The sequence below is a fragment of the Bidens hawaiensis genome, unplaced genomic scaffold (assembly GCF_021521415.1).
Source record: "Bidens hawaiensis isolate Kalapana, Puna unplaced genomic scaffold, B.hawaiensis_p1.1 tig00026220_1, whole genome shotgun sequence".
Classification (NCBI taxonomy): Eukaryota; Viridiplantae; Streptophyta; class Magnoliopsida; order Asterales; family Asteraceae; genus Bidens; species Bidens hawaiensis.
In genome coordinates, this window is record NW_027505066.1 from 63,487 (window position 1) to 79,516 (window position 16,030).

Here is a 16,030-nt window from a genome sequence, read left to right on the forward strand (position 1 = left end):
GACGAAAAATAAAATAAGCAGCTATATAAGGTCTATCATAGTTTTAAAACAAAAGTGTTGTTGAACATTCTGATTAATAGGGGTGTTCGTTGTGGCGAGTTTTCATTTTCTTTGGTTATTTGAATTTGAAAATTCCTTTTGTATCAAATATTATTAAAAAATCTGATTTGAATAATTTTATTTGAATTTTGGGTCTATTCAAATAAACAAAATTAGCAACAAAAAAGAAATAATAATAATAATAATAATAATTAAAAAAACCTAAAAAAAAGTTAAAAAGAAAACTAAAACCATAAAATAAAATATTTAAATATATTTTTTCGAATTCAAGTTATTCGAGTCAGTAACTCAGTATAGCTCGAGATTCTCAAATTTAACTTAAAATCAGATCAAAATTTCGTCCTAACAAGAGCCCGATTCAAATAACCCAAACTCAAACACATTATTTGAATTTAATTCGGTTTCGAGTTACAAGTTTTTCCGTTCGAGTGGAGTAATAAACCCCAACACCTAACTTAAAACACCAATTTAATTATTCCAATTAATGTTTTAAATGAATGAAAAGATTATTTATTAAATTGATACAAGTACTTCGGCATCTTCCTCACTGTGTCATTACCCTATCACCCACCGTTCCATTACCATTACATATACCGTAAAACTGTATGTACCCACTCTCTCTCACGGTATACCTGTGACCACTCTCCCTCTAAAATAAATTCACCCCAAACATCCTCTTTCTTTTTGCACCAATGGCTTCTTCTTCTAACACCCTCTTTGTCTCCTGTCTTTTATTACTATTGTTGTCTATGTTTGCTGTCTTCAGTTACGCTAAGGTCAGTTAGTCATATCATATAGTATAATATTCTGGGTCTGGTCTTGTTTGTTTGATTTGTTGTTAATGTGTTTGGTCTGTGAAGGTGTATGTAGTGTATATGGGTAGCACAGATAGTGAAGACCCAGATGAGATTGTGACCCATAATCATCGAATTCTTTCTTCTGTTCATGGAAGGTGATTCAATTTTTAAAATAGTTAAATTCCCTAAGGTTTATAGTTTTTGCCATGGTTGTAAAAAACCCGCCTTTGCGCCGCGTAACACCAACCAGTGGTTGATTAATCGCTATTTGGTTAAAATCGGTCAAAATTGTTTTATATGTAAAATTTGGTATATATGTGGATATTTGAAAAATTACATATAAATTCCAATCCCATTAATCCCGATTAATCACTGGTCAGTACCACCTCACTGCTCGACTAACGATTTCTACAACACTGGCTTTTGCCCCTTTTAATTTTAGTGTTTTTTTTTAATAGTGTTGAAGAGGCACAGGCTGCTCATTTGTATAGCTATAAGCATGGGTTTAAAGGGTTTGCTGCTAAGTTAACTGAAAACCAAGCTCGCCAAATTGCCGGTGAGTCTCTATATATACATATGCATATTAATGTGTATATGAATAGTTGATTACCTTGTGAATTTGGGGTTGCAGAGATGGAAGGGGTGGTTTCGGTGTTCGAGAATACTAGGAGGAGACTTCACACGACACATTCATGGGATTTTATCGGTTTGGCCGAAGAAACTACCATGGAAATCCCGGGGTTTTCGACCAAGAATCAAGTTAATGTTATTATTGGTTTCATTGATACAGGTATTATTTCATTTCCTTTGGATATTGACTTAAGATTTGAAATAAACACCACTTTTCACACAGTATAAAGTTAATAAAAGGTAGACACTAAACAAAGACCGTTAACATGTTATCTGGACACCAATGACGTGTCACACGGGCTATATGACAATGAGAAAATAGTCATCTGGGCAGTATGAATGGCAAATCATGCGGCCCCGTGTGACTATTTTTGCCACATCATACAACTCGTGTGATGTAATACACTCTGCAAACGATAGTTGATTTGACATCATACGGCCCGTAAAATTTGACATGCAAGCTGGTAGCATTATTCTGAAAGCATTATATTGTAAATAAGATTATATGACCCTACTAAAATCATAGCCCATCACCTGTGAACCAAATGATTTGTTAATTAAGATTATGGGATTTGTGATAAACACTAATGTTAACATAACATAGGAATTTGGCCGGAATCCCCAAGTTTTCACGACACGGGAATGCCACCGGTGCCGGCTGGATGGAAAGGAATATGCCAAACAGGGGAGGCGTTCAACACTACAAATTGCAACAGGTTTTCTAAACCATTTCCATATTTAATTAAAAACAAAACAATCACTCTTATTAATCGTCTCATTTGTATCCCGACATGTTGATTTTCAAACAGGAAAGTGATAGGAGCAAGATATTATCACAGTGGCTATGAAGCCGAAGAAAATAATAATCTAGACTTTGCAACCGATGACGATCCAAAAAAGAAAGTATCTTATAGGTCACCACGAGACAGCATCGGTCACGGAAGCCACACTGCATCCACCGCCGCGGGCCGCCACGTGCAGAACATGAGTTACAACGGGCTGGCAAGCGGCAGAGCACGAGGCGGTGCACCATTGGCTAGGATTGCGGTGTACAAAACATGTTGGGATTCAGGTTGTTATGATGCGGATATATTAGCTGCGTTTGATGATGCGGTCCGAGACGGGGTCCACATCATGTCGCTATCTCTCGGGCCCGATGCTCCTCAAGGTGATTACTTTAGTGACGCCATTTCCATCGGCTCGTACCACGCGGTTAGCCATGGCATAACCGTTGTGTCATCAGTTGGTAACGGAGGGACCAAAGGCTCGGCTACAAATCTTGCCCCTTGGCTTATCACAGTTGCAGCTAGTTCAACAGATAGAGAGTTTACTTCCAAAATTGTTATGGGAAATGGTGTTAAAGTGAAGGTAACTTAATATCATTTTATATTATTTTTAATTAAGAAAAAATGCACACTACAAATTTTTTTTTTTTTTTATTTAATAGGGAGAAAGTCTAAGTATGCATCAAATGATGGTCCCAGCAAGAATAATATCAGCTTCAATAGCAAATAGGGGTTATTTTACTCCATATCAATCCAGGTGATCAGGTACTTTTGTTTATTATGTGCAAATAAACACTTTTATTGTGAAAAGAAGTGTTAACTTTTTATTTTTTTTGTGTGCAGTTATTGCTTAGAAGGCTCATTAAACTACACAAAGACTAGAGGTAAGGTGTTGTTATGCCGACACGCAGAGCGGTCAACTGAGTCAAAACTGGCAAAAAGCGAGGTAGTCAAAGCAGTGGGTGGAGTCGGAATGATATTAATTGATGATACCGACAAGGATGTGGCGATTCCATTTGTGATCCCGGCTGCAATTGTTGGAAAAAGAATGGGAAACCGGATTCTATCCTATATTACTAGTAATGCACGGTTCGTGTGCACTTTCTAGTTATATATATTTAATTAGTTATTTAATTCTATTTAGTATTAACACGGGTTATTATAAACAGCAATGCGACATTAAGGATTTTCGCTTCGAATGCCAAATTAGGATCACAACCCGCTCCTCGAGTAGCATCGTTCTCTTCTAAAGGTCCTAATGCTTTAACCCCAGAAATTTTGAAGGTAAAAAGATTAGTTGGTGTGGAATTACAATTACAATGTATATTTGATATTTCAAAACACATGATTAAACTAATTTTATTTTTTAATAGCCTGATATTGCAGCTCCAGGATTGAATATACTTGCAGCATGGTCACCTGCAGTTGGAAAAATGAATTTTAATGTTCTTTCCGGGACTTCAATGGCATGCCCGCACGTGACCGGGATTGTAGCACTGATCAAAGCCGTTCATCCCGCGTTGTCCCCGTCTGCGATCAAATCTGCAATCATGACAACGGGTAAATTGTAAATTCAATTTGTTATTAGTTAATTAGTATACAAGAATTTGATGTAAATAATAATACTGCAGCTACGGTTTTTGACAAAAACGGGAAACCAATGAGAGTTGATCCGGATGGAAGAAGGGGGAACGCCTTTGACTATGGGTCGGGATTTATTGACCCGACAACGGTTCTTGACCCAGGTCTTGTGTACGACGCAAACCCAACAGACTACAAATCATTTCTTTGCTCGATTGGTTATACTGAGAAAATGCTTCACCCTATAACCCGAGACAACAGTACTTGTAACAACCAACCGTTTTCGATGCCTTCGGGTCTCAACTATCCCGCAATTGTAGTATCGAACCTAAAGTCAACTTTCTCGGTTTCTAGAACTTTGACTAATGTTAGGAAGCAGAGTCAGCGGATTACGTATAGAGCGGTGGTGACAACTCCACACGGGATTGAAGTGAGCGTGCACCCTAAAAGAATAGTGTTTGACCGGTATGGTCAAAAAGTCAACTTTACTGTTACGTTCAAGGTTTCTGTACCAACTCACGGTTATGTGTTCGGTTACTTGCAATGGAAGCATAGGAGTTCGCGAGTTACTACGCCTTTAGTTGTTCGAGTCACGGATTTCTGATTTTGGTGCAGATGTATAATTTAGGGGGGGGGGGGGTGGCAAAGCAAGATATACACATGTTTTTTTGTTATTATGTTTTGTGCACTTATTTTGAACATGGTATATAATGAAGATTGAAAGGGCATTGCAAATTTAGCATTACTAGGAGTTTTTATCAAATAGAAAGGCGTAGGATGTTCATACATGACATTCATACACTATCATGGATCTTTACACATCACTTTTTGCCTATACGGGCTGTATAGAACCTAAGTTGTTGAAGACCTATACGGCTCGTATGGGCCGTGTAGGCTGAAGAGGTTGATTTTTTGTGCCCTCTTCATATACTTGTCTGTCATGCGTTACCTATACAACTTGTATAACCCTGTATAGTAATAATTGGGGTGATCTATAAAGATCACATCCCAATAGAAAACTACTTTTTATGTTGCAAATTCAAGCAGAAATAAAAGTGTGTGCTCGCGGACTGGAACCCATCTCTAAAAAAGTTAACCTGTTGATAGGGTCAACTAGCCACCAAAAATATTCGAACTTTGAAAAATAATATTTTATAATTTTATAAGACACATTTGAGTATTTGACATCACATATTTCAACTTGTCACAGATTATCTGACTTTCACTTAGTGTTCCTATTCATCCTCAGGATTTTAGTTTAAGGGTATCTTTGGCAAATTAGCTGATAGCTAGTGGCTGGAAGCTGTAAGCTGGTGGCTGGAAGCTGGTAGCTGTAGTTTTTTGGATATATTTAGGTGTTTGGCAGAGTAGCTGGAGCTTTTAATAAAATGTATAAAATGACCAAAATAGACATAACTGAAAAAACATTATACTACACGTAATCTTACACACACACACATATATATATAATTATTTTTTAAATTAATTTCTTTATTTAAGTAATCTTGTGTATTACATAAAAATCTAAAGCTAGTTATTTATATACGCCATCTTGAGGAATAATATCATGATAGGATGTTGTATTGATACTTTTATACATGGTTACAAATCATTTTCCAAACATACAATACAAATATACAATAATTGGTGTCTTATACATGAAAGACGTGTTTCAAAGCAACATTTAAATTATAAACAAGGCTTATACATGAAATGCATATTTTAAAATTAAATAATTTGGAATATTAACTTCTACTTTATTTTTAAGCATAGTCCATTGATTTATAAACTCCAATTTAAATTCTATTATGGGTTTGGTAGAGACGTATCATAAACCAGTGGTAAAAGTCAACTACTATCCTATGCATCATTATGAGTCAAGAAATATGCTTTGTAAAAGTTGATCAATATTCACAACAAAAGGAGGATGACTTTGAATCAAACTGAAGGGATGAGCTTGTCACATTCACAATATCATTACAACAAGAAACATTGCTAGTAATCCACTCAAAAATGCTTTAGATGAGAATGTCACATTCACCATATTATTCCACTGCAAAAATAAATAGAAACTTAGAGAATTTGACCTTACAGTCAAAAGTCAACACCTTTCTGTTCTCAAAATAATGTTAGAATTCTTACCTATTTAGCTTTTGTGTAGACATGACCATAACTCCTGATAGCAGTGTACTCGTTGAAGTATTGCGGTATCGATAGCTCCATGAAAATCGAGAATCTAAGAATAGCTTTACTCTGAAACTGTTTAGATCGCTAAACTGCAGAAACCGAGACCTGTTGAGCCTGATTTCATGCAAAAGTTAAAAAAAAATCATCCTCATGAACAAATTTAATAATCAAATCGACAAATGCACGTAGCAAAAAAACTTTATTTAATGCATACATACCCACGTAGGCGAAGAACAGGCAATACCCTGTTGCTACAGTAGGTGTTGTAATTGATGCAAATACTGCCCCCCTACAAATTAATATTGGCTAACAAGGAATCAAGAAAAAGAATGTTAAAACAAAAACACCTAGAAGACAATATTGATTAAATCTATGATGGACTTATAAAGTTAATCAATATTTCATCTTGATTAAGAAAAAGGGTACAAACTAAATTTAGCTTACTTGTATTGAAAATGCATAAGAACAATATTAGAACAGCCTCCACCTCTCCGTCGGAGACTGCTTCCCTTAACTTAAATGAAAGCACATAAAACACATTTTCAAAATTATACGTGTAGGAAGGGCACGTGTTATTATCACCATGACCATATCATATTGTTGAATCCGGAGGGCTGAGTTTAAACAAGCTCGAGCCTTAACTAAGCCCGTTTGAAAACCTACTCAGGAGCTGAACTCAAGCTTTAGAAATAGGGATCAAAACAAACCGAGCTCTATAGCAGTTTGTCTTTGAACAATTCTTTAACTTTTGAACCTCCATTTTCTGGTTGTCCCGGTAAGTTCGAACCGAGTAGAAATGTCAAGAGTCAATAATACATGTCACAATTAAATTGGAATCCATGGAAGAAGCTTCATCCCACTTTCCCTCCTCTGTTTCAACTAAACTAAACTAAACTAAAACCCCCAGGCAGCCAAGTCAGCTTCTTCATCTCCTTCATTGTCCTCTTTCTCTCCCTGGTTTCACACATTGAGAAAGAAAGAAAGTTGAATCCAAATGACGATGATGAAGAACGCCCCCAATTAACAAAAACAGTCGTAATCATAAACATTCCAGATTATCCTAATTTATCCAAAACCATCACTGCTTTCACTCTCTCCAATCCATCTCAACCACCACCACCACCGTTCCAACTGATGGTGACGTCGTCAGCGCAACCGGCACTCCTCCCACTTTCATCACATCACACGAGACAAAACCTAATTTGGACTATTTTGGGTATCCCTTTCTTTGCGTTGCTAACATTTTCTTCTTTACGATCAAAACAAAGTCTATTACTTATTTAACAAGATTAGAAATTACCTGCGACTAGTGGAAGCCGATGGATGATTACGGTGGTTGTTGTTAGGTTTCACGACGTTGTTGTTGAGGATGCAAGTGTGTCTATGGATGACTATACAATAAAATTACAACATTGACATCTTGTTTGTTTCGAAAAGAAACGTTCTCCTAAAAAATAATCAGAGTTACTAACGAATGCTAAAACTTCTCTTCACATTCATTAATTACATGCTAAAATTGTTAGCCTTTGCTTATGAGTTATGCTTTAATATATATATATATATATATAGGATCAAGGATCATGTAACCATTTTGGACCACAAAAAAACCCAAAAATAAAAAAAATCATAAAACAAAAAAAAACATAAAAGTAAAAAAAGTAAAAAAGCCAAAGTTCTTATTTATCATCCCGGTATCTAAAAAAAAAAAAATTCTCGGTTTAGCTAAATTATACATATACATATATGTATAATATGTATATATATGTACATACATGTTTTTTTTCTATACACATATGGATAATTTAAGGTAAATGATAATGTACATATGTGTACATTACATAACTAGAGATTAAATGAAAGTATATATATGTGTATAGGTATAATACGAATTAAAAAGAAAAAAAATCAGTTTTTTTTATTATACATATATGTATAATATGTACACACATGTTTTTTCCTATACACATATGTATAATTTATGGTAAATGATAATGTACATATGTGTATATTACGTAACTAGAGATTAAATGAAAGTATACATATGTGTATAGGTCTAATACGAATTAAAAAGAAAAAAAAAATTTCGTTTTTTTTAATGAAACCGGAATGAAATATAAGAATTTTGGTTTTTTTACTTTTTTAAAATTTTCGGTTTTCTTTGTTTTATAATTTTTATAATATTTTTTTAGAGAGTTTTTTTAGTTGTTCAAAATGGTTCTCAATTTTCCAATGGTTCTCTTAGAATCCTTACCACACACACGCTAAAACTTCTCTTCACATTCCTTAATTACATGCTAAAATAGTTGGCCTTTGCTTATGAGCTATGCTTTAATATATATATATATATATATATATATATATATATATATGTGTGTGTGTGTGTGTGTGTGTGTGTGTGTGTGTGTGGTTTTGATCAAATATAAATGAAATTAACGTGCTAAACGTGAGAATCAAGTAGAGTAATTATGTAATTACATCATAGAGTAATTACGTAATTACTCTATGATGTAACTACATAATTACTCTACTTGTATATATAATTAATCTACTTGATTCTCATGTTTAGCACGTTAATTTCATTTGTACGTTAACCCTCCCCTATATATATATACACATATATATAGGGGAGATTTCAAATGAGAACCCCTTTGAGTTTTAAGAACTCGAAAGAACTCAGTGTAACGATATTTTTTTCGATTTTTTTAAAACATGCGTAATATATGTAGGTTACATACACGTAAAAAAAATTACATAATTTTTTACGCACCGAGTCGACATTTTACACATGTGTAACGGACTTAAAAGTTAGTGTAATCAGTTACATATTTATTCACTCTCCTACTTTGACTTTTTTGCCAGATTTAATCTCAACAACATATTCCAAATCATTTAATTAAATGTGTGGCCTAGAATGGGAGTTCTTAAGTTCTTACAACTCAACATGGTTCTCAAAATATCCTTCCCTTATATATATATAGAGGAGAAGTATAGTTTGAAATCCCTCTTGAGTTGAGAAAACCCGTGAAAAACCCTATGTAACATCGTTTTTTTTTGTTACATGTAATATATGTTGTTACATTTAATACAAAACATCGAAAACATAAAAAAAATGTTTTGCTATTTTTTTATATTTTTTTAGTAACTTTTATATATGTTTTCAGAAGAGAGAAAATATAAATAAACTTTTACATTTTTTATTAACTTTAATTGTGGGCCACAAGATTTAATCTTTAATTAAAAACATGTGGTTAAGAATGGTTTCTAGAGTTTTACAACTCAAGTGGGTTTTTATTTTAACCTAACCCTATATATATATACTAGCTTTAAAACTCCGTGTATTACATGGTATAAGTTAATATATAAATTACAATGAATAATTTAATAAATAATTTAATAGAAATAAAATAAAAGATAATTAATGTAAAAAGTAATACCACTGGAATTAGTTGCTAAAACAATGAGGCCTTTAAATATGAAGGATGTAGTTAAAGTCTTTCACAAAAATGTTTTCCATTACATACCTTAAACCCTAAATTATAAAAAAAAAGACATCAGATTTTCCTTTTTAAACAGCTTTCAGGATATCCTTATAAACACACTGTTGTTCAACTATCACAATAGTCTTATACTAAATATAAAAAATGGAAAATTTGTCTATGATTTTTAAGACTTATTAAATATTGGATATTTGTAAAAAGTAAACAAAATTATTATAGTGTTATTCAATACGAAGATGGCTCAAAAATTAAATGTTAATGTATTCTTTAAACACAAATTCTTTTATATACATTTTAATTTTAAAGAAAATATATTTATGACACGTAATTATTATATATATTAATATTTTTTTTATATCAGGTATGTTTACAATATAATTTATAGCATTAATAATTCAATTAATAGAGATTAACCAATTAATACGGTATATTGAATTTATAATCAATACTATATTTAAAAAAAAGATATTTTTTTTTGTTTTCCATCAATAGAAGAGAAGTGATTTATGCGGGAATTTGATATTGAGGATTAACCTCACGGAATGCCATGTTTACAGATTATTTTCTTTTGTTAGTATATAGTTTTAGAACCCGTGTATTACATGGATTGAATAATTTATTTAGGCGACAAAACTTTTGGTGTGCTATAAAATTACAAACAAAAGAAGAAGAAGAAATGGTGTAAAAGTTTGTCACGCATGATTCTTTTTATAAATGAACAACAAATGCTTGTTGAATTTATTATAGCACCTTATGTTCTAAAACGACTCACTTAGACACGACGTCACTTTGACTCAAACTTATTTTAGACAGAATCTAGCTAATGCCTCAACTATGACCGTCTCTAGCAGCCTTTGATCTCATATAACAAAAAAATAATTATATACATAAATAAAGAGAATTTGAAGGCTTAGGATTCCTGGTGGCAGACGTTTATAAGAAGTAAACCTTTTACACCTGTCCTCTACAATTGAAACCTGAATCAATTTGAATATACCTCAACATTGTCCAGACAAAAACATAGCCAAACCAATATATTATTATAAGTTTAAAACAATTAACAACTATTGGTGGTTACATTGGGGGTTGAATTGCTATATATATAAAAAAATATTAAACCAATCATGTAGATTTGCCATATATATTCCACTCAAACAAAAATATTGCTCAGTGACAGCATACAAAGGAGAATGTATTATTGCTTTTCATCATAAATAAAAAAGAAATGCATCGTAATCCTACTATAAAATTAAATATACAATATTTATGTTTTATGGCCACCAAGCCTACATATAAATGATTACATCCACCATTTCAATGAATATTTGTCTCATTTCTCCTTTATATCTACATAATATATCTACATGCCTCTACATCGGACATCTAAAGCAGAGTTCTTTTGTTTAAGTTTCACATCAGCCTTTTTTGTCATCTTCATCTGTTAACATCTAAATAAATCAAAAGTTGAAACCACCCAAATGACAGAAAGAACAAATAATAATATGTAAACAGGTCAAAATTCATAATCTATAACCCTAATCCATCCATTTATACGTAAACTTATCAAAATCTATAACCCTAATCCACACATTTATAAATAGATTAATAATAACTGATTATGAGCTTTAAATTTAATAAAACTGATTATAAAATTTAACTTAATTCAGTTACAAAAGCCAAAAATGCATATAATAAAAACCTCTTAAATGCTTTAATAGATAACCCAATGCAACTAATGTTATATAGTATTATTACAGCAGGTTAATGAAGATGTAGATTAATCATACTGCTTCATGTGCTAAAACGACTCATTTCAAACCGACTCAATTTCAACCCAACCCAAATTAATGTTTCTCAATGCAAAAGTGAGTGGCGTACAACCAATTTTAGAAAATGCAGGTTGCAGAACAACTTATGGTCAATTCTTTGGAAATCTGGAAATCACCCTAAAGTCAAAGTGGGTCAAACTGGGTCATGGTTTCTAAAAATTTAGCGTTCTAGTTTGCAGTAGATTAAAAGTAAAAAATAGTTAGGAAATTTAATACCTGCTTGACACCAAAACTGAAAGAAAATGTTAATTCATTTTTTCCATCTTTATTGTATGCACATTCAAATGTTTATGATGTTCTGTTCATTTTACTCAAATTTATTTGACCCGTTACCCTACACATTGACCCACGAGGTAAAGATCTGCAAGTTATTGGGCCAAATTGTTAGTAAATTCAATTATACAATTAGGAAACTATTAATGTAAGCAAGTATATGGGAAAAGTAGCAAACCTCCAGACTTTGCTGATCATTCTGCATTTTTCATGTGCATATGTAAGGTACTAAGGTTGTAGAATTCATTTGTTTGGTAATTAATAGGTAGCCTGCATCAGATTTCAAATAAAATGAGCATGAAATAAACAAAACATAAATTATAAATGCCTACATAATTTGAAAAACCAAGAAGATACTACAACATAATAGTTAAAAGAAAAAAAACAAATTGAATCCCTTTATAAATATAAAACAAACTATACGGATAGAACTGAAATCTTGGATGTGAATGGTTTAGACACCAAATACCAACCTGGGAAGAAAAATTTAAGGTGATTATGCGTAAACAGCATAAATAATAGAAACACAATAACATACATAATGATATTACAAAAATTCTATTGACTTCTATTGTATCTATGGTATTAATAATAAATCCATTATAGAACAGATGACATCCATGCTTGTTATGAATCGAATGAATGTCAAAATCTTAATAAATAAATAAATACGAATGAAACCTCCATTGATTTGACACTAAATATATCAAACGGGTAGAATTGAGAGTTAGAAAAGATGTTATATCAAGTTTCAATAACCCCTACTGGAAAAAGAAAATGTAGTTTGATAGCTAATTATGAATCGAATCGTATCAAATTCACTAACTTACAAACCCCAAATCAATTATTATTTCAGATAACTTTAACCCCAATCAAGACAAGACAAACCCACATATATATTTCAAGAATCTATATAAAATAACCGACAAGTAGCTATTAAAAAGAACCATACTTTTTCTCTATCTATCATCTGGTCAATCTTCTACTACAAATCCCACATCCCACCTTTTGACTCATCTTATGACTGTTTCGAAGAAATCGTGGCAAAGAACGAAGATACAGAAATCAAATCAGATTTGAACTTTAGATAGGATCCGATTAAGAATCAAATCGATCAATCGCATACACATTAACAGCTGCTGTTGATGCTTGAATCGTGGCAGAGGGATGGGCATGAAGATACAAACCCTAGGGTCAGATCAGATTATTTTACAACTTTAAATAGGATCCGAATAAAATGGGTATACATCCGAATCAAGATTTTGCCCCGCGAGGATTTTAGTAACCAAAAGAGGAAAAGGTTTGGCTGGATTTTGAACCTGACATGATGCCATGTGTCCATATTATTTTACTTTATTAAAATATATATAGGGGAAGTATAAAATGAAAATTCATTTGAGTTGTGAAAACCCTATGTAACATCGTTTTTTTTTGTTACACACGTAATATATGTTGTTACATTTAATACAAAATATCGAAAAATCAAAAAAATATTTTTTTGCTATTTTTTAACATTTTTTTTACTAATTTTTTATATATGTTTTCAAGAGAGACAAAATGTTATATATATGTTTACATTTTTTATTAACTTTAATTATGAACCATAAGATTTAAACTTTAATTAAAAACATATGGTTGAGAATGAATTTCTAGAGTTTTTACAACTCAAGTGGGTTTTTATTTTAACCTAATCCTATATATATAGAGAGGAGGGTTCAAATGAGAACCACTTAGTTTTGTAAAAACTATGAAAACTCCTCTTAACCAATCATATCATTCATAATTCTTTTTACTTTATTTTTGTATAAAGGGTATATTAGTAAATGTGACCACGCCATTTTAATAGGTTTAACATGAGTTTCTCCCATTCATCTCTCATGTCAAATCTCAAGAAAGGGACATAGCCAAATCTCACGCATGTCAGAATCAACCAAATCTTCCGGTCAAATTCGTATAGCACCGGTAAAAATAGTCCAGAAACCATCGCCGACGGTCAAAATCGGTTACGAGGTCTAAAACTGTTTTTGCGATGGTAGCTGAGAGTGGCAGATCTTGATGTAAGTTTGTTGCAGGTGATATAAATTGATTCATCCTAATTTAGATATCTCATCTCATCTCATGTTGCAGGTGATATAAATTGATTAGGTTCAAGATAAGGTAATGGGGTTGAAGACTTGAAGTGGCTGGAAGACGAGTCAAACACAGTTTTTTGTTGGTGATTCAATTACTGAGGAATCTAATATTCCTCATCCCAGTTCAACTTTATTTCATCTTTTAGTCACCCATCAATTCCAAATGCCTTTGTTTTTTTTTTTTTCCTTATATTAAATTTTTGTTTTGATCTTAAACTATTTTGCTTTGTATTTTCGCTTTACTGTCTACTTATATTATATAAAAGTTGAATATTAGCCTAAATATATTACTTGTGATTGGTTGGATGAAGTTAGTTAATACATAGAAAAAGATAAATTAAATGGGGTTTGGTCATTGGTCATGCCATTTAATTGTGTATTGTAGTTTACATATATGAAACTTCGTAATTTAGCTTTTACATATGTGTATATCATTAAGTTACGTATATGAAACTTCGTAATTTAGCTTTTACATATGCGTATATCATTAAGTTATGTATATTGTAATTTAGCTTTTACATATGCGTATATCATTAAGTTACATATATGTATCTTAGCTTTTACATATACGTAACAAATATTACATATATGTATAACCATCACTAACTTTCTTTTAACATGCACAACGACAAGTAAATATAAAAATAAAAAGCAACAAAAAAATGCTTCAACTATTTAATAATAGGAAAATAGAATAAAAAATAAAACTTATGATAATTCGAGATAGAAAGCTAGAAACTTCTTTTTTGAATTCTGCTATGTTGCCTTTTGCTTTTCGATTTTCCAACCTTTTTTTATTTTCCTTTTGGTTTCCTAAATGCATGTTTTATTTTATGCCTACAATGTTGTGAGAAATGTAACGAATAAATAAAAATAAAAAATAAGAGAGAGAACGTGAGGATTTGACTGATGGATAACAGTGGTTAATATTTTTTAGTTACCCATTTTACCCTTAATCCTTTTAATTAATCTCCTTTAATTTTTATTTAATTACCTAATTGCCACTACACATATCAACCATTGATCTAATAAATAGATGGTTGAGATTGATTTAATTAGTTTTCTAGAAAACTATGGTTTTCGTTTGAACCATCCCCTATATATATATATATATATATATATATATATATATATTGTAAAACCTTTCACTTTACAAAATGAAAGACATGCAGGGGCGGCAGTGGCGGATTCAGGAATCTTTTCTAGTGGGTTCACTATTTTCATACGACTGAATCTAAAAATTTCCGGTTCGGTTTGGGACAATTCAATGGTTCAGGTCGGGCAAGTTTCATCACATAATATAAATACGATACAATAGCAAAACCAAACATTGTCACTAGAATTTAAAAAAAAACATATAATATAAATACGATATCTTTTCAAGTTAAATAATATATAAACCTACTTTTAGTTGTTCTCTATAAATTTTCACCTTTTTAAAACGTTGCATTACGTCTTCGACCGGAACTTGTTGGAGGAACTCCCTTTTAATATATAACAATGCAAGAATCGTTTAAGTATCCATCACCCATCCTATTACGCAATTACGTCTTCACATGCTTCTTTGAAGAAAAACGTCTTTCAACACTCGTTGTTACAACCGCTAAATAATTACATAGCCAAATGTGTGTTCTAAACAGCAAACCCAATAAGTTCTCGTAGTTCTTTCCTTGTAAATACTTTCTTTTTAAGTATTGTGGTTATGGGGAGTTAATATTAAAATTTCAAATTCAAATAATACGGTGGAAAAAAATATCTAAAGCCTAAACATTATTTAGAAAATTAAAAAATACACTGCAAGACGAAATCGAACTCAGGTTCTGTCAGTTGCAAGGCTTGATCTTTACCACTTCACAATAGTTCAATCTGTTTATGGGTTCACTAATCAATTTATATATGGGTTTACTCTCACATTTTATATAAGAGTTCTACTAAAATTCCGAAACTCCGTGGGTTCCCGTGAACCCGCAACTATATATGTAGATCCGCCCATGAGGGGCGGACCTACGGTTTGGCCGCAGGGGTCGGCGTAACCTGTGAAAAAAAAGATTTAGTGTTATATATACGTAAAAATCTCGGGCGATTTCTATAAAATTTTGACATCGACCCCTTTAAAATACTGAGAAAAGGAGAAAAGACAGAACAAAGTAGAAAAAATATTGCCGGAAAGATTTCCGGCGATGTAAATTTGAGGCGAAGAAGAAGAAGAAGAAGAAGAAGATAAGTTTATAAAGCTAAATTAATATTTTGAGAGAACTT

General features: G+C 32.1%; 1 protein-coding gene across 1 annotated transcript; it reads left to right on the forward strand.

The window, feature by feature from the left end:
• Window positions 1-752: 752 nt before the first annotated feature.
• LOC143610410 (subtilisin-like serine-protease S) lies at window positions 753-4,457 on the forward strand. The gene is made up of 11 exons (XM_077084901.1): window positions 753-836; window positions 921-1,012; window positions 1,316-1,413; window positions 1,489-1,647; window positions 2,092-2,203; window positions 2,297-2,855; window positions 2,935-3,029; window positions 3,116-3,361; window positions 3,442-3,556; window positions 3,646-3,832; window positions 3,904-4,457. The coding sequence occupies exons 1-11, from the start codon at window positions 753-755 to the stop codon at window positions 4,455-4,457; spliced, it is 2,301 nt and encodes a 766-aa protein (XP_076941016.1).
• The last annotated feature ends 11,573 nt before the right edge of the window (window positions 4,458-16,030 follow it).